The sequence below is a fragment of the Peromyscus eremicus genome, chromosome 17 (genome assembly GCF_949786415.1).
Source record: "Peromyscus eremicus chromosome 17, PerEre_H2_v1, whole genome shotgun sequence".
NCBI classification, from domain to species: Eukaryota; Metazoa; Chordata; class Mammalia; order Rodentia; family Cricetidae; genus Peromyscus; species Peromyscus eremicus.
The window spans coordinates 35,768,744-35,796,233 of record NC_081433.1 but is presented as its reverse complement, the minus strand read 5'-3'; the positions used below and the strand labels follow the sequence as shown (position 1 = coordinate 35,796,233).

At 41.5% G+C, this 27,490-nt stretch overlaps 1 protein-coding gene across 1 annotated transcript; it reads left to right on the top strand.

The window, feature by feature from the left end:
* Positions 1-16: 16 nt before the first annotated feature.
* Positions 17-26,863, top strand: LOC131894585 (cytochrome P450 4V2). The gene is made up of 11 exons (XM_059244893.1): positions 17-813; positions 5,609-5,721; positions 11,148-11,233; positions 11,893-12,083; positions 12,623-12,692; positions 14,614-14,740; positions 17,329-17,514; positions 22,308-22,410; positions 23,246-23,380; positions 23,462-23,641; positions 25,752-26,863. The coding sequence occupies exons 1-11, from the start codon at positions 600-602 to the stop codon at positions 25,919-25,921; spliced, it is 1,575 nt and encodes a 524-aa protein (XP_059100876.1). The 5' UTR covers positions 17-599; the 3' UTR covers positions 25,922-26,863.
* Positions 26,864-27,490: the final 627 nt, after the last annotated feature.

The window sequence follows — 27,490 nt, the reverse complement described above, 5'->3', positions numbered from 1 at the left end:
ATTTGAGATCCGTAATCCCTCCACATCTGGCGGGGAGCGCTGTTGCAAAATCCTCAACAGCCCACTTTAGCCGGCCTCAGGGCGTCCAGAGCCGGTGATGTGAATTTCTAGTTTCTTCTCCATCGACCAACTGAGAAACTGTCCTAAATTCGACCTCCCCTGTCATCTTTCCACACTGGGAGTTTCAAGTGCGTTCTGAACTTCAGACTCAGAAGCTGTTCCGGGTCTTTCTTTTGCTTTCGCCAGCACCCAAGAGGCCGGCGTAGATTACGTAGGCTCCAGCGGCGCATCGTTAACAATCCAAAAGCGCTTCGTTTTTAGCTTCAGAAACTTTGTCCCCAGGGTCTGGCGGCGGTGGCGGTGGCTGCAGAGCTCCTCGGGTCCAGAGCAGGAAGACCCGAGCGGACCGGACGTGTCCTGGGTGCTCTCGCGGAGCTCAGAGCTCCTGCATCCCGGAGTTCCTGCATCCCGGAGTTCCTGAACTGGTCCCCTGACCCTGTCGCTTGAACTTGGAGCAAGACCTCCGTCACTCCGCCGCACCTCCCAGCCGCAGATCGCCACCCGCCCGCTGCCAGCAGGAAGAGAAGAGTATCAGAGAGATGGTGTGGCTCTGGCTGGGGCTCATCGGGCAGAAACTGTTGCTCTGGGGCGCGGCGAGCGCGGTCTCGGTGGCCGGCGCCACTCTCCTGCTCAACATCCTGCAGATGGTGGCGAGCTACGCGCGGAAATGGCAGCAGATGCGGCCTATCCCATCGGTGGTCCGCGCCTACCCCTTGGTGGGACACGCGCTGTCGATGAAACCCAACAGCACAGGTAAGGATTTGCACAAGATGTCTGTACTCTGACCCGAAGGCTGCTAGAGCTCCTTGTCAGTCTGGAAAGCCTGTCTAACGGAGTTCTCCCCACCCTTGCCACACTTGGGGTCCTCACGTCCCTGAGACCCACTTTCTCTTTGGCTGCTAGGAGAAAGAAGAACTCTTTCACCCCTAAAGAATAGATGCCCAGCGCTCCCAATTCCATTTTCCACGCTCGTGCCTGCCAAATTGCTCTGTGTCTCTCCCATCCTATAAGGAGCGTAGGAAACACACGCGTGTCTATAACAGATTGCAGTATTTCCGAGCTCCTGTGGCTCCCTCGGCCTTTTCTCTTTTCCCGGTGTTTCAGAAGTCTCCTTCCTCCTGCCTTGGTCTGCAAAGCGTTAAGGAGGAAAACACTCCTGGAAAGCTGCACCTGTCCTCAAACTTAATGCGGCTCCTCTTTGTCTGTTAGTTAAGAAAGCAGGAGAGCAGAGGTTGTTTTGAGGCTCGCCACCACCTGGCCCAGACATTGTTTGACTTGACCAATAGTTAAAATCCTCTTGGTCTTTGTATTTTGATCCTTCTGAGGAAGTTTTGCAAGGCTTCTTCAGCAGACTCTCTGCCTGAGCCTTGAGGCAAATGTTATGGCCAGTTTCAAAAACCTAATTTATTACAGAATGATCTTTAAAAAAAAGACAAAAAAAAAACAAAAAAAACCTCGAAATAATCTTTTAAAAATGTTTTATGCACTTTTTTTTATTGATGTAAAAAAAATACACGTAGTGGTATTTGTGGTTCCTTGTTGAAATAGTGCATTCGATCTTTTAACACTTAATTTTCATGTCTGTGTAAGTTAGGATGCCCAGAACTGAGGAGATACATCCAGCATGGCACATTATAAAAGTACCTGCATCAGAACCTATCCTTTCTTCAGATTAATTATTAATAGTTGCTTCACAGGCTGGTCATCAACTTTAAATATTTTTAAGGTCCTTTATTATCATTTCTGGGACCCCAGACAAAAAACAAACCCTCAGGACAACATGCCATGAATAAACTGGGGTCATCACAGGAAAGTAAGCACCAAAATATTTTCTAGCAGAAACCCAAGTAAAGTTGTCACCTAACAATCCACATGGCTTATATTAGAATTTACCCACCAGCACATGTAGGTATGTTAAAACCACATTGGTAATGTTCATGCTGTTTAGTTGCCCATACTCAAAAGGAAGCTAAACTCCCCTTCCACTCTGAGACTTGAAAGTATATCCTAACAATGCCACTGTGAAAATCATGGAAGACAAAAATCCAAAACCCAAAATGCCCATGGGGGAATAGAAGAGCTATTTTTAGAAAGCCAGATTCTCAGGAAACCATTCGGTGTTTCTGTCAGGTACAGGGGAGTCCCATCACGTTTAGTAGAATGAGACCCAGCAAGGCATTATTTTGAGTGTGTCTGTAAAGGGTTTTTCCAAGTAGTGTGTGAATCTGAGTGGCCCAGCTAAGAAAAACTCATCTTTCACATGGGCAGAATCCCAGCATCCAACCCATCCTGCGTACAGAAGAAACAATAGAGAAAGCAAATTGGTGTCCCTCTGAGCTTTTCTTCAGTTATTTGGTCAGCAGAAGTCCAGGCTTGACAACCTTTAGACTTAGTAGTACTTAGGCAAGCCCCTGGCTTTCCCCGACACCTCTTCTCCAGTTTTCTATGCATACATTTCATTTTGCATCTCTCAGGGCTGTTACTTCTGAAGGTATAAACTGCTCAAAGATTCAGAGTTCTAATTCATCTTAGGCACTGTTTTTTTTTTTTTTTTTTCATGTTTGTCTCAACACAAGTGCATTACCACAAGGTCGGCTCTTTGAGGAAGCACTATGTGTGTGTATGAGAACGTTGGAGCCTCCTCAAAGAATGAGGAGATCTGCATCCACCAAAGAAAAATCTCCTTGAGGTCTCAGCTCTTTGGGCATCTGCATTTCCCCATGGTGGGATTTCATCCATGTCGTCATCACACTTCTGTTTGTCTGTCATGACATTTCAAATGCCAGCAAACGTGCACTGAGGTGCAAGCCATTACAGTGATGGTGATATGTGTTTATATGTTTTCATTTTGACCCATTTCTTTATGAACACAGTTAATCTGCTTATGATTGTCATTAATACATCTGGGTGTTTTGATTGTAAAAATATACATATGACTACTTACTTTATTGCATAAAGTGGACCCTGAGGCATTCTAGTGTTTTTATACAGTTTTCAAGCAAACCACTTTCTGAAATTTTAAGGACATATCTTTTATATAATTTTTAAAAGTTATTTTTCTGTAATTTTATTTTGAGGATGTTAGTCCTTCAGAGTTTTAGAGTTTAGATATTTTGGTCTTTTCTGAATTTCCTCACTTGGAATTATAAATGTTTGGGATCAAAGTTTTGCTTGAAGGGATCATAGCCTTAGAACCCCTCCAACTTTACCCTTGGTAAGTCTCATATTTTGGGGAAATGAATGAAAATCTTTAGTGACTAAGGCAAGATGAAAAAGAACTTCGAGCTGATGGGATTCCTTAAAGTCCTTCTCCTTGGAGTGACTCTGAGTGAGGAGAATGGCCACTCACACAGGGACGGCTGTCCACAAGTGCTGGACTAGGGGATGAGAAAACCATTGCTCAATTTTCAGTTATGAAACCGACTTATTTGGGAAGTTGTCGAGAACTCTCTGAGCTAAGGGTTTTGTTGCTGTTCTTACTTGTTTCATTTATAGAAGTAACTATTGCAGTTAGTTTAGGATTAAAATGTAATTTGAGCCAAATTTTCTGATCACTATCTAAGATGTACTTGTTTACAGTAAGTCCTTTAAGTGCCAGTCAAGCATTTATTGAGACCTTTTGTACTCAGTATTGAGCTCAGCAAAAGAGGGCCTATCAGAACACTCTAGGATGGGATCTCTGCTCTGAGCTACTCTGACCCTTACGTAAGAGGCTGTGCCTTTTATTCTGTGGCTGGTGTCCAGATTCAGGCCTGGGTGACCTTACTCTGAGTATTGCATGTAGACTCCAGCTGCTGGCATCTAAACTCTTACATTTGCCCATCTTTCCTGTTAAATAACCAGCTTTCCCAGTAGGGCCCAACTCTGGGACCTGACTCCCTCCAACTGTGCCCTTCTTCAAATGCCCTCATCTTCCCACCATATCAGACTAAGGCAGACAGACAGTAAATATGGAACAGAATGCTCTGAAACCAATGAGTTGATAGAGTCCACAATTTAAAAAACATTTTAATACATATATATACATACATATGTATGTATATGTATGTATATGTGTGTATCAGAATGCTCTGAAACCAATGAGTTGATATAGCACACAATTTAAAAATACTGTAATACATATATACACATATATGTATGTATATGTGTGTATCAGAATGCTCTGAAACCAATGAGTTGATAGAGCCCACAATTTAAAAAATATTTTAATACATATATACACATATATTTATGTATATGCATGTATCTGTGTGAATGTATGACACATATGTGTGGGTGCCTGTGTATAGATGTAACCATCTTGTTAAATAAGAAACACAGAGCCAAATACAGAGTTAAAAGCCAAGAGGTCAGAGCAATAGCTTAAAACCTCCTTACCCTTCCTTCCACTGCTGTCTTCCCTCAGCAAGAGGCCTACTTCCTGTCTGTCTGTCCTTTTATTGACTTTCTGTTCTGCCTTCTCATTGGTTGTAAACCCAACCACATGACCTCCTCGTCACTGCCTGTCTGTACAGACCTCTAGGTCTTCTATGGTTGGTATTGAGATTAAAGGCATGTTATCTCCATGCTGGCTGTATCCTTGAACACACAGAGATCTGCCTAGCTCTACCTCCCAAGTGCTGGGATTAAAGGTGTGCACCACCACCACCACCACCACCACCACCACCACCACCACCACCACCCAGCTTCTGCTATGGCTTGCTATTAGCTCTGACCCCCAGGCAACTTTATTTATTAACATACAAATAAAATCACATTTCAGTACAAATAAAGTATCACCATACCTGTGGAGGCCAGGAAAGGTTGTTAGATCCCTTGCGGCTGGATTTAAGGAAGTCTGCTATGAGCGGTGGGAACTGAACTTGGATCCTCAGGAAGACCAGAAAGTGCTTTTACCCACTGATCCATCTCTCCAGCTCCAATTTTTGAAAGTTTGAAGCAATTTCTTAGTTTAAATTATTTATTTACTAATTTACTGTGTGTGTTTGTGTAGGTGTGCGTACCACAGTGCATGTGTGGAGGTCAAAGGTCATCTACCTGCAGTCAGCTTTTTTCCTCCCACCAAGTGCATCCCAGGGATTAAACTCAGGTTGTCAGGCTTGGTGGCAGCGGATAAATTTACTGGCTGAACCAGCTTCCCAGATCTTTCCCTGCAGTTTCAACAATGGTTTTTAATCTAAGAAGCATTTGGAGTTTCTTTTCCAAGTGTGGTTCAGATGTCAGGTTCTGGGGTCTTGGGACAAAGCCAGGTTCTACCATTTTCCAGCTCCCTGGCATCAGGTACTGATTTATTAAGAATGTACGTTTCACCACACCAAATCCTAATGATTATCTTATGATAACTTACATCATTATTGTATTTATTTGAAGGACAGATAATATTTTGAAATAACCTTACAGATACAGGAATGTTGCAATACTCATGGGTGCTCACATCCTCTCCCAGTTTCCTTTAATGGTGACATATCACATACCTCATATATTTGTACAATTCAATGAAAAAATTCTTGTCTCCATTGAATTTAGGACAAAATATTTTTTCTTCCAGACTTTTTCCAGCAGTTAATTGAGTACACAGAAGAATTTCGACCCCTACCAATCATTAAACTTTGGATTGGACCAGTGCCCCTGGTAGCCCTTTATAAGGCAGAGAACGTGGAGGTGGGTATTTACTATTACAGTGGATAGTGCGCTCTATAGGCTATGATGTAAGAAGTTCATCAGAACACAAGAAACAAATACAGCTTCAATTTTCATTACACTCCATCCGCAGAGCATTTCGCTCAGAAGGCACTGTTCAGGCCATTCAGTGATTTCTTACTGCAATTCAGTTGCATTCCTGGGAGAATAACTCCCCAGAGCTACATGTATTCCTCACTAGGTCTCAATATACTTGTTCTCCTTTCGAAAGAAGTCATCTGAGAGATTTCTGTTGTTGTTGTTGTTGTTGTTGTTTTGGGTTTTTAATGTTTTGTTTTGTGTTGGAGATTAAATCTAAGGTCACTGCATGTCTTGTTCTTCCATTAAGGTCTACTCCTTTTTCTATTTTCTAATTGTGAGACACTGAGTGGCCCAAGGTGGCTTTGAACTCATCCTGTAGTTCCAGACTACCCTTGAACTTGTCTGTAGCTCTCCTTCCTCAGCCTCTTGAATAGCTAGTGCAGTGGCCCTGCACCAAGCCTGGTATACCAGGCAATTTAAAGAGTTCAAAATTCATGACTAATAAAATAGGAGTGTTTTCAGGGTCTCATATTGTATCAATGATAAATATATTACTGTACTGGGGATGTGGAGCATAAGGAAAAGAAACTAAGCCTTGGAGTTGTTTGCCCAGTAGCAAGCCTGGAGTGTTCTGGAGTGTTCCAACCTGATGTCTGGAACAGAGGCTGTCTTAGTTATTTAGTTCTCCTGCTTGTGATGAAACACCATGACCAAGATCAAGTATAAGAGAAAGATTTTAATTTGGGGCTTATGATTCCAGAGGGTTAGAGTCCCTGACTATTGTGGCAGGGAAGCAGCAGGCAAGCTGGCATGGTACTAGACCAGTAGCTGAGAGCTCACATCTCACTCCACAAGAATTGGGCAGAGAACTAACTGGAAACCTTAAAGCTGAACTTCAGTGGCACACCCCATTCAACAAGGCTACACCTTTTAATCCTTCTCAAACGGTTCCACCAACAGGAGACCAAATACTCAAATATATGAGCACATATATATGCCATTTTCATTCAAACCACCTTAGAGGCTATTCTCTCCATTTATTAAATAGTACAGTGAATATGGTATTGTGAAGGAATGAGGAACTTTTATCTTAATCATCTTTTATAGGGTTGCCCTAAAGTGAAAAATTGTCTTTCTAACCCTTTTGACTCAGAATAACACATAAAGTCACAACCAGATATTATCAATGCCTGTCCACATGCTTCTTTCAACATTTTGTGTGTGTGTGTGTGTGTGTATGTGTGTGTGTGTGTGTGTAGTGTGTGAGGCGTATATGTGTGTGTTTAGGTGTGTGTGGGGTATCTGTATGTATGTGTTGCTCTCAATATCTTGCTGTTTTCAGGGAATGGTTTTAGGTCTAGTTATTATATCTTAGACACACATAAATTGTTCTGAGTCAGAGGCATGAGTGGGTTACAAAAAACAGGAAATATGGTAATTCAAGAATGCATTTGGTTGAGCTTATAAGACTTAATTACATTGGGAATCCAAAGTAGAGTAAGATTGATTCCTTTGTTTTTCTTAAAGGTCCATTCATTCTAAACATATAGAACACTGAATGCACAGCATGTAAGCAGAATGAAAACACAGTCATAAATGATCTCCAGTCACAGTATGAACTTGTTACAGATGGGGTGGAAGTTTGATTTGTAGCCGCAAGCTACAGGCAGCGTTCTCAGAAAAATTATTCCTACAGCCCTACTCCCTCAGCTCTATTAATTAAGGGGCACATCAATCAAAGTGGCCATTGATGTGGGGTTGGTAGTAGTGGAGTATGTTGGAGGAGTGGCATGAATTAGCATTACTATAGTTTTAATGATTCTTGGAAAAGGTGGAATGCCTTTTAAACTCAGGAGAGGGGCCCTCTTCTGCACTCAGGTTGTCTTCTGGTGCCAGTCCATGGCTTTTCCCAGTCACACTGAGGACTAGAGATGGTCTGGTAGGAGAAAGCAAAGACATGGAGCCATAGATCCAATTAATGGGTGGAGTAGGATGTAGCTATTATGAGTTCTTGAGGGAGTTTATTTAAAACCATGTGGGTTTTGTTGTTGTTTCTCTCTCTCTCTCTCTCTCTCTCTCTCTCTCTCTCTCTCTCTCTCTCTCTCTCTCCACAGTTTCTCTGTGTAACAGTCCTGGTTGTCCTGGAACTCACTCTGTAGACAAGGCAGGCCCCAAACTCACAGAGATCCATCGACCTCTGCCTCTGAAGTGCTGGGATTAAAGGCGTGTGCCACCACCACCTGGCTTACTTTGTTTTTTAAATAAAACTTCTTGCTTCTTAATGATATTTTCCCATAGGTGTCAGGAAGGGAAATTGAGAAATACAGAAATCCTTTAGTCCCAGCTTTCATTTTTGTATTTGAGTTTTGAATAATAATTGGGTTCATTTAATTATGGCTTATCCTTGGCAGTTGTATGGAATGCCACAGCAGACATAAATTTCCAAAGTTGGCAAAATGAGGTAAAAGTTTTAGGAGCACCAGTAGGATATTAACTGTTTTAATTTGTTTAGGGACCCCACTACAGAGAAAGCAGGTAATAACTATCTAGAAATAGTTCCAACAGATTCATGGGGTTTTGTAGTAATATAAAACCTGAAAAAGTACCAATGCCAACGTGAACAAATTGAAAAGAACAAAGAAATGTATGTGAGTTGTATTTATTGGTCAAAATCATTAGGATGAAAACCATGGGTGTTAACTCCTCTTGGGGTGGTGGTACCCAATGACTGACAGTTGGTACGGGACTAGATGATTTGCTGAACCTGTATCTATGATAACTGAAGTTGTTTTTGGAAAGCTTCAGCTCCTTCATAAAAGAAGAAATGGAAAGCAGGAGTCTATTGAAGAAAAGACACAAATGGGTGTCAGCAATTTGGTCTTCTTCTGTGAGGGGCCGGGCACTCCTGTATGGATTGAATAAGAACATGTTGGGTTTGTCTAGAAGGGGACTTCAGATAGTGACGACAAGAAGGAGTCTAAGGTATGAACCAAGATGGCTTGAAATAAAAGTGGAATGGCTTGAGCCACACAGTGAGAATCTCTTAGGAGATGGACAGGTTAATCAGGGAGTTGTCAGGAAGCAGAAAAGGCAGCCCAAAGTTTTGCCCATTGGGTGGTAGTTCCTATAGAGTTTACAAGAGAGTGCCATATGCCAGCATCATAGTGCTAGGCAATGGTCCCTTTTGTCTGATTTGTTGACTCAGTCTGATAAAATGGTCAGTGCATGAGAAATACGATGAGTATTTATGAGAGAAAAGGCCTGTATGGGAAGTCATACAATTGTACATGAAGTCTTTATAGGAAAGGAGGTGAATAGAAGGTTGTCCCCCAACCCTGTAAATGTTATTTTCTATTCTTCTGAGGTCTATAGCAGAAAGTGGAAGTTGTTTGGAGACATGGAAGGGATGGATGGTTTTGGTTCAGCTCCGTTGAGTGATGGTTATTCTTTTGTTGGTTTGGGGCAAAGGTTTTTTTTTTTTTTTTTTTTTTTTTTTTTTTTTTTTTTTGAGGTGTATTGGGAAAAAATAACCATCCTAAAATGACTGCAGTGGTGGTTAATTGTCCAGTGGCTGCTGTAAAGGGAAGAGGAGTATCGGAGATAAATAAATAAAGGGAGTAAATCTAATCATTGACAAGGAAGTGAGTTGTTGTTCTAAGGCTTGGGCTACTAGGTGTGGTCATCCAAGGTGATGTTGTCATCCAAGGTGATGAGTTTAAGTCAGTATCCTCTTTAAGAGACACAAAAGGGTGAGACAGAGCTACATTGGGAGTTTCCAAGGAAGGCCGAAACCAATTGACATTGCCTAAGAGTTGTTGAAGAGAATTTAACATTATCTTTTTTGGGCGGTGGGGGGGGAGACACTTGTAATTGATGAGGTTTGATGAAAGAATTAGTGACAATATATCCAAGATAACTGTGTCTTTGTCTATCAGACAAAACTGGAGTTTGTCTGGAGCAAGCAGTAAATGGAAGTTTTATCATGAAGCTCATAAATCGTATAAAACCATTAGATTTGTGTCTTTAGTAGGGGAAGCTAGTGAGAGATCCTCCATATAATGAAATATGTAAGTCTTAGGAAATTTGTGTTTAGTAGGGTGGATTGCCTTATTTGCCCGCCATTGGCAGAGGTGGGGGTAATGAAACTGAGACATACGTGTTAGATAATTGAGAATGAGCACTGAAAAGGCCAATGTTTCTGTATCATCAAGGTGTAAAGGAATAGTAAAACAAACAAATAAACAAACAAAGAAACCTTTACATCAGTCACAGTATCATGTTTGTTTTGAGGGACCATGGCAGGAGAGGGAGTTTGGGGGAGCAGGCAACCACGAGGCTCCTGTCAGAATTTGATTCGTAGTGGGGACATGATTTTAAGCTCTTTCGGGGTTTGGTTGGTTTATTATTAATCAGGGTGCTGGCAAGTTGTTGAGCCACAGTTTCTAAGTCTCCTTTCCAATGGTTACCTTTTTAAAAAAAAGGTGATTAAACAGACTTTTAAAAGCTATTAAATTTGCATCCACAGAGAGACATCATGTCCACCCTTCCCATCCACAGTTGTGGCAAAACCGCTGTTTTCCGGTGAAGACAAGTCTTTAGCTCTGGATGGACTAGCAGGACAAGGGAAGGCCAAAAAAGATGGAGGATTGGTCCCAGGAAATATATGTGGTGCAATAGGAGATGGGGTCTTGTTTTTGTTTTGTTTTTGTTTTTGTTTTTTCGAGACAGGGTTTCTCTGTGTAGCTTTGCGCCTTTCCTGGAACTCACTTGGTAGCCCAGGCTGGCCTCGAACTCACAGAGATCCACCTGGCTCTGCCTCCCGAGTGCTGGGATTAAAGGCATGCGCCACCACCGCCCGGCTTTGTTTTTGTTTTTTAATTCCCTCTTTTCTCTTGATGAAGCTGTGTAGCTAGTCTAATTTGGTTCCAAAGAGTGAAATGTTTTTTTCCCCCCAAGTTTTTGAATCAAGGGTTCCATGGTCAGGGTACCAGGGGCAACATTTCTGACTAATGTTTAAAAGCTCATAAATTGGCTTTAGTGATGCCTTAGCTCCAGCTTAAGTGCTGTGAATAAATTTAAATTCAGGAGACAAAGAACTCCCCACAGCGATCAGAAAAGCCAAAGACAATCAAGGGATTCACCTTTTCATTTTCCTCAGCTCTGTTTAGTCCCCAAGCTTGGATGACAATTTATTTGTATGCTTGAAACTCTGAGCAGATTTCTTTTAGGAATGAGAACTAAATGAACCACAGAGAATAATAAATGTTGATAAAATATTGATCTGAAAAGCAGACTTAATCTAATGTTCTTATAGCTGTGGTTGTTTTGATGTCTAAATCCCTCATTTTTTTAAATCTCTTCTTAAGGTAATTTTGACCAGTTCGAAGCAAATTGATAAATCATATATGTACAAATTCTTACAGCCATGGCTGGGACTAGGACTTCTCACAAGGTAAGGCACTGTCTGATGTTTTTGATAGACCACCGTCCAGATATCTGGTAGCCTCCAGCTGTGTCAATAGACAGTTTCTAGCCAGGCATGCCTATGACCAGTTATGAGTTCATAAATGTGAAAAGCACTCTAAGAATTAAGAGGTCTGCAGTAGATAAAAATGTGTGGTGAGGGGAAGCCTTGAAAAGCTAGTGGGTATCCAGGCAGCTGCAGGTAAGGACATAAATCAGCCTTGATCTGGCACCTGGAAATAAGCCTCTTCCCCAAGGGAGGGCTCAGCCAGGAGCAGTCATTTAGTAAACTCTGTTTCAGGATTCAAACAGTAGACATTAAGGTCGAGTCACAGAACATATGGGTGTCTGAAGACTGAGGCTTAGGGAGGGGCTGATTTTCAGAAATTCATCTTAGAAATGGACAAAATATTCTCAACATTTTCTATTTTATGAAAGTAATTTTAATTATTATCATAGAACAAGTTCCAGATATCCACACCGTGGGAATTACTGAGACCATCGTATGCCTTTCTCATTCGAATGAGATCATTGCCATGTTGTGGTCGAGGCTGTTTCAGAATTACGTTGACTTGGCGGGGCTCATGGCTGCTGCGCTGTGGCTTTACTGCTCTCTAATTTATTACGATGTGTCTGTCCTGCTTGCAGTACTGGAAACAAGTGGCGCTCCAGGAGGAAAATGTTAACGCCCACGTTCCATTTTACAATTCTGGAGGATTTCTTAGATGTCATGAACGAACAAGCCAATATATTGGTTGATAAGCTTGAAAACCATGTCAACCAAGGAGCCTTTAACTGCTTTTTTCACATCACTCTTTGTGCTTTGGATATAATCTGTGGTAAGTCTGATTGGTTTATACCCTGAAAATTAAATGGCCTAAATAGAATATAAGATTCCGTGGGTATGCCGGGTGGTGGTGGCACATGCCTTTAATCCCAGCACTCGGGAGGCAGAGCCAGGTAGATCTCTGTGAGTTCGAGGCCAGCCTGGGCTACAGAGTGAGATCCAGGAAAGGCGCAAAGCTACACAGAGAAACCCTGTCTCGAAAAACCAGGAAAAAAAAAAAAAATTCCATGGGTAGGACAAATGAGGGTATTGGTTGGAAAGGACCCAGGATCCTTCCGGGTGGTGTTGTTATAAGACTCTCCCCAAGTAGCCACAGCCATTCCTAGGGGGACGACCCAGCCGTCACCTTGTTACCTTGCCTGGAAGGTCCAGGGGAAAGGATGACAGGAACTGTAAGTAGGAGGTGCAGAAGGGAAAAGAAGAGCAAATAGAAGATAACAGAACAGGCTTCACCTGTCTCTCAGTGTCCCCGGCCACACAGCAAACACAGCTGGCTGTGAGGTAAACTGTTGCTCCCGTCTGTATTTGCAGAAACAGCCATGGGGAAGAACATTGGAGCGCAAAGTAACGATGATTCTGAGTATGTCCATACAGTGTATAGGTGAGTGTGTGTGTGTGTGTGTGTGTGTGTGTGTGTGTGTGTGTAGTGTATGGTGGGGTCTCTTAACTTACTTTAAAATTTCTATTGATTTGGGCTTTGAAACCATTGCTAATCACATCCGTCTATGTGGTATTTTAATTGTGTTTGAAGTGAAATTTTAAACTAAAGAGTCACTTTATAATAGCTTTAGCAACACGTAATTGTTATAAATTTAAATTATGGTATATCTGAGTGCTACAGAAATTTAAAATCTCTAATTGCACCCTGATGCCAAGTGACGAAAGAAAGATATAAACAATCCTAGTAGCCTGTCAACTGTTTCTGTGGATCAGTTATGAACACTCCATAACAGTTCTCAACCTGTGGGTTGTGACCCCTTTGGAGGTCAAACGACCCTTTCACATGGGTCACATGTCAGATACCCTGCATATCAGATATTTACATTACAGTCCATAATAATAGCAAAGATAGATATGAAGTAGCAACAAAATAATTTTATGGGTGGGGGTCACCACAACACGAGGATCTGTATTAAAGGGTTGCAGCATCAGGAAGTTTGAGAGCCACTGCCCCAGATCTATTCTACAGTGCTAGCAGTGATTATTACCACTGTTCTGTGTGGCTTTTTTTATTGGAAATTTTAAAATACCATTTATTTTCTTTCATATCTTCTGCATTGAGTAGGTGCTGATTTTGCAATTGAGGCAATCTTTTATTAACTTTAAAAGTACATGGAGTTATTCATCTACTAAGAGGTGGGGCTAGGATTTGATTTGACTTATACAATCTTAATTTATCACTCAACTTCATCCTAACAAGTATTTACTGATCGTCTATGACCAGCTAGCCACCATAGAGTCAGTTACCAGGTAGCTTCAAATTGACACAGACCACAGAGTAATATGGGAGATGGCCATTGAACCAAGAAATAGAAATTTAGGAATTTTGGCCGGGCGGTGGTGGCACACGCCTTTAATCCCAGCACTCGGGAGGCAGAGCCAGGAGGATCTCTGTGAGTTCGAGGCCAGCCTGGGCTACCAAGTGAGTTCCAGGAAAAGGCGCAAAGCTACACAGAGAAACCCTATCTCAAAGAAAAAAAAAAGAAATTCAGGAATTTTAACAGTTGTTGACAGAGAAAGGATCAAGTTGTTACCAGATTGCAAAACATGGATATGTTCTAGAATATAGTGTCCAGGAAAGGCCCCTTCAAAGAGCTGTCACTTAGAATGTCCTGAGGGAGATTGAGCAGAGGTCTGTCTGCCCTGTCACGTGAAATGAGAGGCAGGTGCTGGAAGCAGCTCCGTGACAGATTGCTATTTAATATGCCATTTCTTGTAAAAGACCGCTTATGTTTCTAAATTATATTTGCTTATTTTGTGTGTGCATGCATGAGTGTAGGTGTGCATGCCTCCACGGTGCACATGTGGAAACACAACAGCTTGTAGACGTTGGTTCTTCCCTTCTTCCATGTGTGTCCCAGGGTTGGAACTCAGAAGGTCAGGTCTGGTAGCAGGTTTCTTTACTTCCTGAGCCACCTCACTGGCCCCAGAGTTTTTAATGTCTTTGGAAGAGTGGCAGAGTAAGAGCATAGAGCTTAGAGGCAGACTTTTATCTAAAGCTTTGGCATAATGCTTGAACACTTCTGGGAAGCTGTGAACTTGTACTATAGAAACAAAAGCACTGGCCCGGGGCCCTCTGCAGGTTTCGTAGTGGATTTTCACTTCTCTAATACAACCATTACTGCTTAAGCACCATGCTATGTCTAGTAGTCTATTGTTCCACCATGTAGTGTTAGACATGGATCTCTATTAGCCTTGAATACTAGTCAGCATCATTTCATTTATTGCTGTTATTAAGGCCAGGCTCCAAAGGTCGGGGGATAACCTTTCTGATATAAAAGGTACTGTTATCTTGTTTATAGGATGAGTGAGATGATATATCGTAGAATCAAGATGCCCTGGTTTTGGTTTGACCTTTGGTACCTTATGTTTAAAGAAGGACGGGAACACAGAAGGGGACTTAAGATCCTACATACTTTCACCAACAATGTAAGTTGTGTGTTGTTGTTGGTATTTTACTCTTTTTTTGAGGGGGTGCTACCCAGCTCCCAAATAAATCACACATGGAAGCTTATACTTAATTATAAATGCCCAGCCTTAGCTTGTTTTGTTTCTTGCCAGCTTTCCTTAACCCGTTTATCTTTTGCCTCTGGGCTTTTCCCATTCTCTTAGTTCTGTAAATCTTACTCTTACTCCCTGGCTCACTGTGTAGCTGGGTGGCTGGCCCCTGGAGTCCTCCTCCTTCTCTGGCTCCTTGATCTCTTTTCACTTGCTGGATTTCTTCTTCTATGTATTCTCTCTGCCTGTCAGCCTCACCTATTTCTCTCTCCTGCATCGCTATTGGCTATTCAGCTCTTTATTAGACCATCAGGTGTTTTAGACAGGCATAGTAACACAGCTTCACAGAGTTAAACAAATGCAACACAAACAAAAGTAACATACCTTATAATATTCTACAACAGTTGTGTGTGTGTGTTCATGTGTGTGTCACTGTGTGCATACATTAAAATATACAAAGCATAGAATCAAATGGAGTTAAATGACTTCACAATGTTATGCAGCTATTACCAAAAGTAGAATATTCTTTTTTTTTTTTTTTTTTTTTTTGGTTTTTTTGAGACAGGGTTTCTCTGTGTAGCTTTGCGCCTTTCCTGGAACTCACCTGGTAGCCCAGGCTGGCCTCGAACTCACAGAGATCCGCCTGGCTCTGCCTCCCGAGTGCTGGGATTAAAGGCGTGCGCCACCACCGCCCGGCAAAAGTAGAATATTCTTAAGTCCAGGATTTTTATGTTTTTTTTTAATATACCCAAATGTAGGGCCATGGAGTAGAATATTTGTTCCATAAAAGTTAAAGAGAATAGTAATTCCAAAATGATTAATATTATATTTAAGTTACATATTTAACTGGCATCAATGACATATTTGCTGGGTATCATGTGCTGCACCCAGTGTTGGAAATAGAGAAATTAATTAGATAAGGATGTTCCCTACAGTACTGGAGAGTAGTCTAGGAGAGGAGGTTATCCATAATCATAACTACAGAGCATTCTATGAATTTATTAACAAACAGGGTTCTGGGTGGAAGAGAAAAGAGATAGAGATCTGTGCATGAGTCTCATGGGAAATGTTTCAGGAAGGCAGTAGCTCTCATATGAAAGGACATCTAACGCAGCACATAGTATACTTTAGTGAAAATTAATTTGATGGTACTATTTTCTTTGCAAACTGAAAATCAAACAGGTGGTAGAGGTTTGTTTTAAACATGGGATATCCATCTTTGGTTTAATTGAAAATATAGAACAAATTGCAATGTGGTGAAATTTTCCCACTGAAATGTATCTTTTCTTTGCTGTAATTTTTGCTTAAAATATATTGTGGATTGCCTCTTTGTGATAAGGACAAGCTACCAATGGGTCACGTGATTAAGCCAGTGGCGGTTAAGTGAATGAAATGCCGCCTTGAGTTGCCCACAGTGTAATCACCAGGATTCAGGAGGAGAAACAATCACATTTTATAATCACATTCTCCCTCTAAATGTAACAACATCAGCATCAGTAAAAATAAGTAATGAAGTCCAGACTTCATAAACAGTGCCATTCATTTTGAAAAAAAAAGGAGAAAAAATATATTGAGACATAAACACATAAATGCCACAAAGAAAACATAGTATTTTGCTCCCAAATTTCTGAGAATACACTCATTTAAGTGTCTTCATAGGAGGGTCGCCCTGTTACTCAACAGGAAAAAGTATACATGAACACAGCAGATGTATGGACTGTTTTTTATTGTTGTTGTTGTTATTCAGACGTAGCTAATGAACATTCTAGAATGCTTGCCAGTTTCCTTAATCTGGGCGGGGGAATCAAGACACAAAGGCAGACTCTGCCGAGTGGATGGTGGCACTTGAGACTGTGGAGAAATACACTAAAGCGCAGATACAAAGCATGTCCGGTGATAGGTGACGTGGGGACAAATGAAGGAAAGTCAGGCACACAGGGAGTGTTAGGGACCAGGGTAGGCGTGGCTATCACCTGAGACCTGAACGTGGCAAGGGATCCAGTCACATGAGCACCCGAGGGCAGGGCATTCTGGGCTCAGTGAAGAGCAAGCAGGCAGGGTGAATTGGCTCATCAGCTATTGGTTCATTGACTTGCTATGTCCTTTCTCCATAACCAGATGCAATCATCAAGAGGCATCGAGAATTAGTGCATTCTGTGGCTGTCTCCTCTCTACCAGTTACACTTCTCCTCATTAGTTCCCTCCCATCTCCAGGGGACAGTTTAGTAGACAGTGACTCTGTTCCCATGTTAGAAAGATTGCAAAAATAGTACTTGAAATTTATGGGTTTGACCTAACATTAAATTCGTATTTAATAGTTTCACCACATGACATTCTCAGCCTTAACCAAAGGCTTTGTTGCTTTTTCACAAGAGCCTAAGCGCCATTGAAATAGAAAGAACAGGAAAAGTTTGGGAGAAAAATAAGTTAAAGAAGACAGCGTATTTTCGTAGGAAAATGTACCAGTAAGCCTCACCCAAAGTGTGAATTTTGTATTCAACGTTATTTACATCCTGCAGGTCATCGCTGAACGGATCAATGACATGAAGGCGGAGGAAGACTATAGGAGTGCTGGCAGGGTTTCTGAGCCCCCCAAGAGTAAGCGCAAGGCCTTTCTTGACTTGCTTTTGAGTGTGACTGATGAGGATGGCAACAGGTTAAGCCACGAAGACATCCGCGAGGAAGTCGACACCTTCATGTTTGAGGTAATTTTTGTTGCCAGGTGATTTTTCACTATTGAAGCATTTCATAGCTCAGGTTTTACCGTGGTGGAGACACCTGCTTAACACACACACAAGAACTAGGTTTCGTCCCCAGCACCACAGCAACAAAAACACAAACAAAAATGGGGGGTGGGGTGGGGCTGGAGAGATGGCTCAGCAGTTAAGAGCAGAGGACCAGGTTCAAGTCCCAGCACCCACATGGCAGCCTACAACTGTCTGTAACTTCAGTTCCAGGGAATCTGGTATCCTCACACAGACATACATGCATGCGAAACACCAACCCACATAAAAATAAAATTAAAAAAAACAAAACTCCACAGAAATGGGACCATGAAGGCGGCTCAGCTAATGAAAGTGATCGCTATTAAGTGTGACCACCTGAGTTGGATCCCTACAACCAACATGGTGGAAAGAGATCTCTAACTTCTACAAGTTGGTCTTTGATCTCCACATATGCGCCATACTATAAACCACACACACACACACACACACACACAAACACAAACACAAATAAATTATAATTTAAAACACCCCCAGTTTCAATGATCATTAGAATCACAAGCAGAAATTAAAAAAAAAAAAACAGTCAAATACTAAAGCAGCTTAGTATAATTGGAAACTTTTAATAACGTCTTCAGAAATTATAAAATTTAAAAATAGGATGATGATAGACACATTTTTTTTTATTAAGAAAATTTAAGGTCCCCCAGACTTTTCCTAAAAAGACAAGAAACTCTACACTGTCCTCAGTTCCCTATGTCGCTTCATGTTTTTCTTAACCTCCCCAAACAGGTCTGTTTCAGTCCTTTTAAAGTCTAGCACATAGCTACTGCTGTGGGTTGCTTTAGACAAAGAGAATCTAACCAGTTTGTGATTCTAATGGGATTTCTGGAATGCTAATATCTCTTTAAAACCCTTCTTGCAAATATGTTTTAAATGTTATAGGAATATTACAAAGAGTGGACTTTCTACATGTGTGTTGCAAAATTAAGGTTTCAGAAAGTCCTATGATGTAGCAACAGCCTCCGGGTGGAGGAAAGGGACACATGCTTGGGATTCTAAAGGGTCCCAGAGTGCTTGGGCATCATGTTGCATTGGCTGCTCTGCCTCCAGCCCTCTGGATGTACTTCCCATACTGTTGATTTTGTTTAATTTTTTTATTTCATTTCTAACTGGCAGATAACCACTGTTTATGTTTCTGGAGTCCAGTGTGATGCCTTGATACACATACACGTTAGGGAATGTGCACATCATGCTCATTAACGTATCCATCACCTTCACATATTTACCTGATTCTGGAATGGGAACATGCTACACAATACATTGTAACTAATTATAACCCATCACACTGTGCAATAGATCATGATAATTCACTGTTTACATCTGAGATTCTGTGCTTTTTGAGGATCTCTCCTTCCCTTCTTCCCCAGCCACCAGCCACCAGCCACAGCCTCTAGTAACTGTCTTTCCACTCTGAATGCCTATGAGTGAAATTATTTTCAGTTTCTCCATGTTGGTGAGATTATATGTTACTTTTCTTTCTGTCTTGGCTTACTTTACTTCCCATAATGCCCCCTAGATTTATCCATGTTATCACAGATAACAGGATCTCCTAGTTTTTAAAAAGAGAATACATACTATTTTATTATGCATGCCATACAGTTTTAAAATCCAATCACCTATTCATGCACATCCCCGTTGTACAGTCTATATATTCTGTACAGTTCTTATCAGAATTCTAATAATGTTTCTCAGAGAATAGGAAAACCTATCCTAAAATTCATATGAAACCACAAAAGACACTGAAAAGCCAAAACAATCTTGAGCAAAAGAGAATGAAGGGGTCATATTGGTTACTTTAAAAATACACTACAAAGCTACAGTAATCAAAAAAGCATGGCTATGGCATAAAAATATACATACAGACCAATGGGATAGATTAGGGATTCAAGAAATGATTATGCATTTGTAATCATCTGATATTTGACAAGGGTGCTGAGAATACACAGTGGGAGGAATCTACATTACATGGTGTCTGGAAAATTAGATAGCCACATGCAGGAGGACAAAAACTGACCCTTATCCCAACCTTTAAACAAGAATTAACTCAAAATGAATTAAAGAGGTAACTGTAAGACATGAAATTGTAAAACTAATAGGAAAAATATGGGGAAAGCTCCCTAAAGTCTGGTCTAGGAACCGATTTCTTGAGGATGACTTCTAAAAGCAGAAATATGCAAATGGATTGTGTCATCCATTCTTCTCCAGAGAAGGGTTCTACCGTGTAAGAGAGCACAGCTATACTAAGGGTCTGAAGACCTGGGCTCTTATTCTGTGCCAATGATCTAAATAAAATACCTCATATCATTCCATCTCTAACTGTTTTCGTAGTGTTGTAAAGAGAGACCTAGACTGAATCGCGGTTTTAAATTTCTTTCTTTCTTTCTTTCTTTCTTTCTTTCTTTCTTTCTTTCTTTCTTTCTTTCTTTCTTTCTTTCTTTCTTTCTTTCACCAGGGACAGGGTAGGTCAGTGGTAGATTACTTGCCTCGTATGTGTGAAGCTATGGTTCAGTGCCCAACAAAGCAACTACCTTAACTACCTTGCCTGAGTTACTTTCTGTTGCTGTGATAAAATACCATGATCAAGAGCAATGTACAGAAGAGTTAATTTTACCTTATGGTTCCAGAAGGTTAGAGTCAATGATGGTGAGGAAGGCATGGCCAGCCTGGTCTAGAGAGTGAGTTCCAGGAAAGCCAAGGCTACACAGAGAAACCCTGTCTCCAAAAAAAAACCCCAAAAAACCAAAAACCAAAAACAAAAAAAAGTACATTGAGAATCATAGAAGTCATATAAGCAATGCAGCAAATATATATTATCATCAGCATTTCACATGAAGCACTGAGACCTTACATCTCTATTTTCCCATGTGCTTACATATGCACATATGTGTATATGCAAACCTACACATCTAATTCCCACTAGTAACCATCATTTCCCTCTTGAAGTTGTTCTTTGTTGCACTGAGTCGGAGGCCCATCCTGTTCAATTACTATACTGAACCTTCCTCTACGCACTGGATGTGGGTTGTTCACTCCAGGCTCTTATGGCCGCAGATTTCAACCATTAAACTGTTGAGATCGTGAGCCCTCCTCTTCCACTAATGTGCTTCTGTCAAGTCTGCTGTATGTCTTGCTTCATCCATAGGAAGCTCAGGAGACATCTCCAACATGCTTGAATCGGGCCTACATCCGTGTATTCAAGAGAAGCCGTTGAGTTATTAGGAGAGTGCTTCCTTACCTGATTTAGCAGAGAGCTGGGCAGCAGCACCTGGATCTTGTCTGCAGTCCAGAGTCACTTTGTAAAGGAATTGCAGGTGTATGAGAATGCCACAGGAGATGAAAGGAAGAAGGAGTTGAATGCCTGAAATATGGAGAGGGTGGAGCATCAGGATGTCTCTACGGGGACTTGACTCCTTACCACAGGCCACTTCAGAGTTTCACAGCAGGGTGGTACAGTGTTGTTGTTTGTTCTTGCTATTTTGTGGGGGTCTGCCACCCAGCTCCCAAATAAATCACACAAGGAGGTTTATTCTTAATTATGAATGCCTGGCCTTAGCTTGGCTTGTTTCTAGAGAGCTTTTCTTAACTATAAATTATCCCATCTATCTTTTGCCTCTGGGCTTTTACCTTTCTCTATTTCTTATACCTTTCATTATTTCTTACTCTGTGACTTGCTGTGTAGCTGGGTGGCTGACCCCTGGAGTCCTCTTCCTTCTCTGGGTGCATCCTCTTTTTCCTTCCTCCCAGATTTCTCTTTCTATTTATCTTCTCTGCCTGCCAGCTCTGCCTATTTCTCTCTCTTGCCTCACTATTGGCCATTAAGCTCTTTATTAGTCCATCAGGTGTTTTAGACAGGCACAGTAACACAGCTTCACAGTTAAACAAATGCAACATAAACAAAGTAACATACCTTAAAATAATATTCTACTACAGTCTCTGTTTTGTCATCAGACTTTGTGCTCATTTCCCACTTTCACTTCCTTTGGGGATGTTATTATTATTTTTTAATCTCTAAAATATGAATGATAGTAATGAACATTTCCTGGAGTTATGAAGATTCATTTCTACAAAATACTTAGCATTTTGCCTGAGACTCGCCAAGTACTAAATTGGCTACTAGCCAATTTATTTAGGAGAGAATATGCCTAGAACCCCACAAATATTTTTCAGTGTCCAGCACCAGCAGAGGAAGCCAGCCAAGGCAGGAACTCAAAGCAGGACCCTGAAGCAGAATACCGAGGAATGCTGCTCACTGGCTTGCCTCCACTGATGTTTAGCTACCTTTCTTATATAGCCCAGGCCCACTTGCCTAGGGATGGTATAGCAAACAGTGGGCTGGGCCCTTCCACATCAATCATTAATCAAGAAAAAGGCCCCACAGACATGTTTTCAGGCCAGTCTGGTGGAGGCAATACTTCAATTGAGTCTCTTTCTTCCCAGGTGTGTCAAGTTGACAATAAAACCTTACTAGTATAGCAATCCTCCTGCCTCAGTCGTCTCTCAAGGGCTGGGATTACAGAAGTAAGCCATTCCCACCCAGCTAAGAGGCTGTTGAGTATGTTTGTCTCTCACTGAGGTGAGCAGATGCACTGAATGATTTAGATTCTGCAGTCATACTGCAGCTGTAGATACAGGGAGAGTTCAATTTTGTCCTCACACACACCCCAACAGACCTGTGCTTTTAAATGTTTCCCCCACCCCTTGTATTTTTACAGGGTCATGATACAACAGCAGCTGCAATAAACTGGTCCTTATACCTATTGGGATCTTACCCAGAAGTCCAGAGAAAAGTGGACAAGGAACTGGATGATGTGTTTGGTACGTTGGGCCCCTTTGTTAGCTCTATTGGGGGCCCTAAGTCCATGGAAGCAGTGGCCATTCTTGACCCACAAAGATGGATGCCATTGTCATCAACAGAAGGCCATGGTGTAGGACTCCTGCCTGCACCTGTCTTGTTGACAAGGCCAAGTGAATTTCCTAGCAGACATTTGACAAGCGTCCTGACATGTAACTAACTATCCCAGAGTAGAAGCTAAGGATACACAGATCCATGACACTGTTCACAATGGACCTACTGCTGAATAGGTAAAACAGACACATGCACTTACAGCTTAGAGTCATGGGCTGTGCCTTTGAGCAATGCCAAGAGGATGCTGTCGGGGAGCCCAGGGCACAGGTGGAGATAGTTATGAGGGTAAAGGGAGAGTGCTTTCACGTGATTGCATCTGGCAAGGTGAGAGTGGCAATGGGGGATACAGCAGGAGGATTTGTTTCTACTCCACAGCAAGCGCCATCATCTCTAAAATATTGTCAGCACCCCAAGGGAAAGCTGTACTGCTGAACAGTTCTTTCCTTAGCCCCGCCCCCGGAAGCCACCATTTTTACTTTCCATTTCTATAAATGGAATCACATAGGGCCATTGTCTTTGTAATGTGACTCTATTAACATATTAAAGTGGGAGATGGTCTTGTCTTATCTGGTTTCTGTTACTTAGCTGAATGCTTCATTTTATTTTATTATTCATGATGTTAGAATTCTGCTTCGTTAGTAGACATTTGACTTTCTGTGTCGTGGTCCGGTGGTGCTTTGTGATGCTCACCTCCCTGAGTCTAGGTAGGGCTTTGTTTTCATTGTATCCATTTATTTTAACCAGGACAGTCTCTGCGCCCCGTCACCTTGGAAGACCTGAAGAAGCTTAAATATCTGGACTGTGTCATTAAGGAGACTCTCCGAATTTTCCCCTCTGTCCCTTTATTTGCCCGGAGTCTTAATGAAGACTGTGAAGTCGGTGGGTATCAGAGCAGGAGGGAGCGGGGGTTGTATTTCTCTATCTGGTAGAGTGTCCCGACACATCTTTCTCTCTTGACAGCTGGTTACAAAATTGCAAAAGGCACGGAAGCGGTCATCATTCCTTATGCATTGCACCGGGACCCCAAACACTTCCCAGATCCTGAGGAGTTCCGGCCAGAGCGGTTCTTCCCGGAGAATTCCCAAGGACGCCATCCCTATGCCTACGTGCCCTTTTCCGCGGGACCTAGAAACTGTATCGGTTTGTATCCATGCGAGTGGGTTTGACCTTTCAGGCCCACGTGATAGATTCTCACAAGAATCTCTGAAGCATGATGGGTTCTGTTTCCTTCCACTTTACAGGATAGTTTCAAAACGCCATTGTTAGGGGCTGGGAAGGCAGCTCAGTTGGTATTGTGCATGCGTGAAAACCCAAGTCTGTTCCTAAGTGTGTGTAAAGCAGCTGGCTCTTGTGTGCACTTGTGATCCCGGGGGTGGATCTCTGAGACAGAATACAGCAGAGAGGGCTTGAAATGATAGGAACTAAACCTTTCACCATTCAGCAGGGTAAGGTGTCGGTGGGTCTTCCAAGGTTTCTCTTTTGGTTTTTATGTGGCAGCCTTCTCTTCCTGCATCTTCATTTGGTCTTTTCTCTGGGTATGCTTGTGTGTTGAATGTCATGGTCTTGGCTTGTTTTGAGACCCACCATAATGACCTCACTTATCTCATTTAAATGTAACCACGCAGTGTTAATTTTTTTTATTTAAAGGCCCTATCTCTAAGGACATTCATAGTACAAAATGTTGGGAGTTGCCTGGTGTGGCGGCTTAGACTCAAGAGGCAGAGGCAGGTGGGAATCTCTGTGAGGTCAAGGCCAGCCAGGGCTGCACAGTGACACCCTGTCTCAAATAAACAAAGGAGAGAAGGAGTAAAGAGTGAGAGAGAAAGGGAAGGAGGAAGGAGGGGGAGAGAAGGAGAGAGAGAGAAAGAATATATTACTGGGAATCAGGATTTCCGTATAGGAATTTTGGATTTAGACATAATTCTGCCTATAACATAAAGTATAATCAATTTCATGGTAGATATTTAATTATTTAGTGTGCGTGGTATGTGTGGGCATGCCAGAGCTGGAGTGTGGATGTCAGAGGATGACTTTTGGAAGTTGGTTCTCACCTTCCATCATGTGGGTCTCAGGGATCAAACTCATGTCATCGGGCTTGGTGGCATGCACCTTCTGCCTCGATACCTCTAGAGATCTAAAATACTGGAGATTTAGCTTTGTTATTGTGGTAGAAAAAAAATGTAAATGATAAGACTTATTTTTTGTTTGAAAGAATCACAGACCCAAACAAAGGGCATTACCTAACTGCCAGTCATGTACTTATGAATGCACACCCCATGCATTATAAACAATTTGGCTTTAGTATTTGCAGCTCCTTATCACTTATATGAATGCAAACATTAATGAAATGAGAGTAGATCTAAATATATGGATCTGAGCCATATCGGTTACTCTAGAGTGAGTAAATGAAGGAGGCAATACAAAACCATCTAGAAGGGTTGGCAGCAGTTAAGAGCCCATATTGCTCTTAATGGGGATTTGAGTTCAGTTCCTGGCACCACCCACATTGCGTGGCTCATAGACACTAGCAATTCCAGGTCCAGGGAACCAGGGCCTTGTATTTACATGCACACCCTCTATCCCACAACATGTATACATACACACTGATTAAAAAATTTTTTAATCCAATCTAGAAATTCTCAATTTAAATGAGTCCAAATTCATCTGGCTGTCAGTCATCCCTAGGTGTCCTCTGATACCCATTCTAATCCCAGAGTTGGTCCAAGACCTCTCAGAGATAGCCATCTACAGATGTGAAATCCTATTTATAAACTGGCATGGATTTGCATGTGAATACATATTTATATCCTCCAGAACACTTAAATTATCCGCAGGTTCCTGTAATACTAGGAACAATGTATATGCTATGAAAAATAATTGTTCTTATTGCTTAGGGGATGAACAATGAGACAAAAGTATATACATGTTTAGTAAAGATGTAATTTTAAAAACTATTCTAACTGATGGTCAATTGAATCCATAGATACAGAATCTGTAGATGGGAGAGTCCGTGGTACTGCTAAAGTAGATTGCTTGGCTGCCACAGCTAAGCAGACTCATGTGGGAGCAAACAGGATGCTCGGAACTCTTCAGTTTTAGCAATCATCCCAGGGATTTGGTCCTCTGGCCCATGCGTGATTGGGAAGTGATGACTATGTTACAGCTTCTTGTGTCTCAAATTTGAGTTGTGTCTGTATTTCAAATGAGTTGTGTCTGTATTTCAAATGATGGTCTTTACATTTACTTAAAGGTCAAAAGTTTGCTGTGATGGAGGAAAAGACGGTTCTTGCCTGTATCCTGAGGCGGTTCTGGGTAGAATCTAACCAGAAGAGAGAAGAACTTGGCCTGTCTGGAGATTTGATTCTTAGGCCAAATAATGGCATCTGGATCAAGCTGAAGAGGAGACATGAAGAACTCTAACTTTGTCCTTGAACTATGACCTTATTATGATGAAGATCATTCCATCAGAAACATGGTATTTGCAATTTTTAGATTGTGAATCAAAAACTCTGAATCCTTGGACATAATGTTTTTTTCTTGTCCCCACTGATTTTGGGATCCAGTCCATCTCAGAGAGTTTTTGTGTGTTTATCACCAACATAGATGCCATGCCACACCAGCTCCTGGTCTCAAAGGTACTGTTAGCTGAGTTGGCACCAGAAATAAACATATAATAAAAATTATAACAGAAGGAACCATCAGCCTGTTCAATTTCATTTGTTAAAGTCAAAAGACATCATTTCAATGAGATTTCAGAATTAAGAAAATATTCTTGTTGACTTTGAAATTCATATGGTATCATTGAAAATGGTAGGCAATCAAGCTCTTCAGCATCATGGGCTTAAGATTTTAAAGCCAGTGTCAATAGTTCCGAGATAAGCAGTTGTCAGCTCTCTTTCAGATTTTACCCTGAAAAGCATGCCGGACTCAAGTGCCAGGCACCTTGGTGACTGTACGCAAGGGTCTTCTTTCTATTTTTGGTGGAGTCACAATCACCTTGTACGTCATGTCATTGGAAAAGATTCCTCTCGGCAACTTCCAACCTCTCACTTTCTCTTACAATATACTTCGGCTTTATGGAACTCAGGACCATGATTAAATGGATTAGAACTCAGGATATCTGCCTTCAGTGTCTTTTTTTGTAATTCCTCTACTTTTAGAGGAAGAAAAAAAAACTGTTCTTTCATATTTAGTTACGCTGTAATAACACTTGGTTCAGGATTAGACATCTAATTAACTTAGCCCCTTGCCAAGCTGAAAATTGAATCACATTCCTTGGACTTTAATTTTTGTATATAATACTACTATTTCTCACACAATGACTTTTAGAAACTTCTTTTTAATAAATAATTCTTAACAGGATCAGTTGTGTGGCTTGTTTTGTTTTCAATTTCCCATGGCCTAGCAAATTAGAAGCAAGAAATGGAAAGGATAGAATATGTATCCATGAATCAGTATCTAAGGAGAACACTATAACAAACAGCATTTGGCAAGCCCCACAACATGGGTCACTCAGGGCAATATTACCAAACAGACCTGTTAGACTCTCTAGAGAGCTGCAGCGCGCAGGACTCAAGCCCTAAGCTGATGAGAAAAAAACAAAACAAAACCAGAAGGGAGCTAGACACTTGCAGTGATATGTAAAGGAAAGCCTTTATGTCTGGCTTTAAGTGAAATGTATAGTAAAGCTGTTTTGTTGGGCTTCGAGAGAAATGTTTCATCAGCAAAGCCTTTGCTATGTTTGGGTTAATCAGTAGAGGCTGAGAAATTGCTTTGAGGCTGTTTAAACCTTCAAGAATTGTTTCTCTGGAGAGTCTGCACTTAGCGCTACGTGAGAGCTTGCAGCTGCGCCGACCTTGGTCTGAAGACACTCCTGGCAGACCTGGAGTTCTTACTTTTGATTATGCCTCATCCTAATCAAAAGAGACTGAGATTTGTGTGCGTTGTCTGCTCTCATGGGCAGAAAGAGCAAGATGATTTTGATAGTTG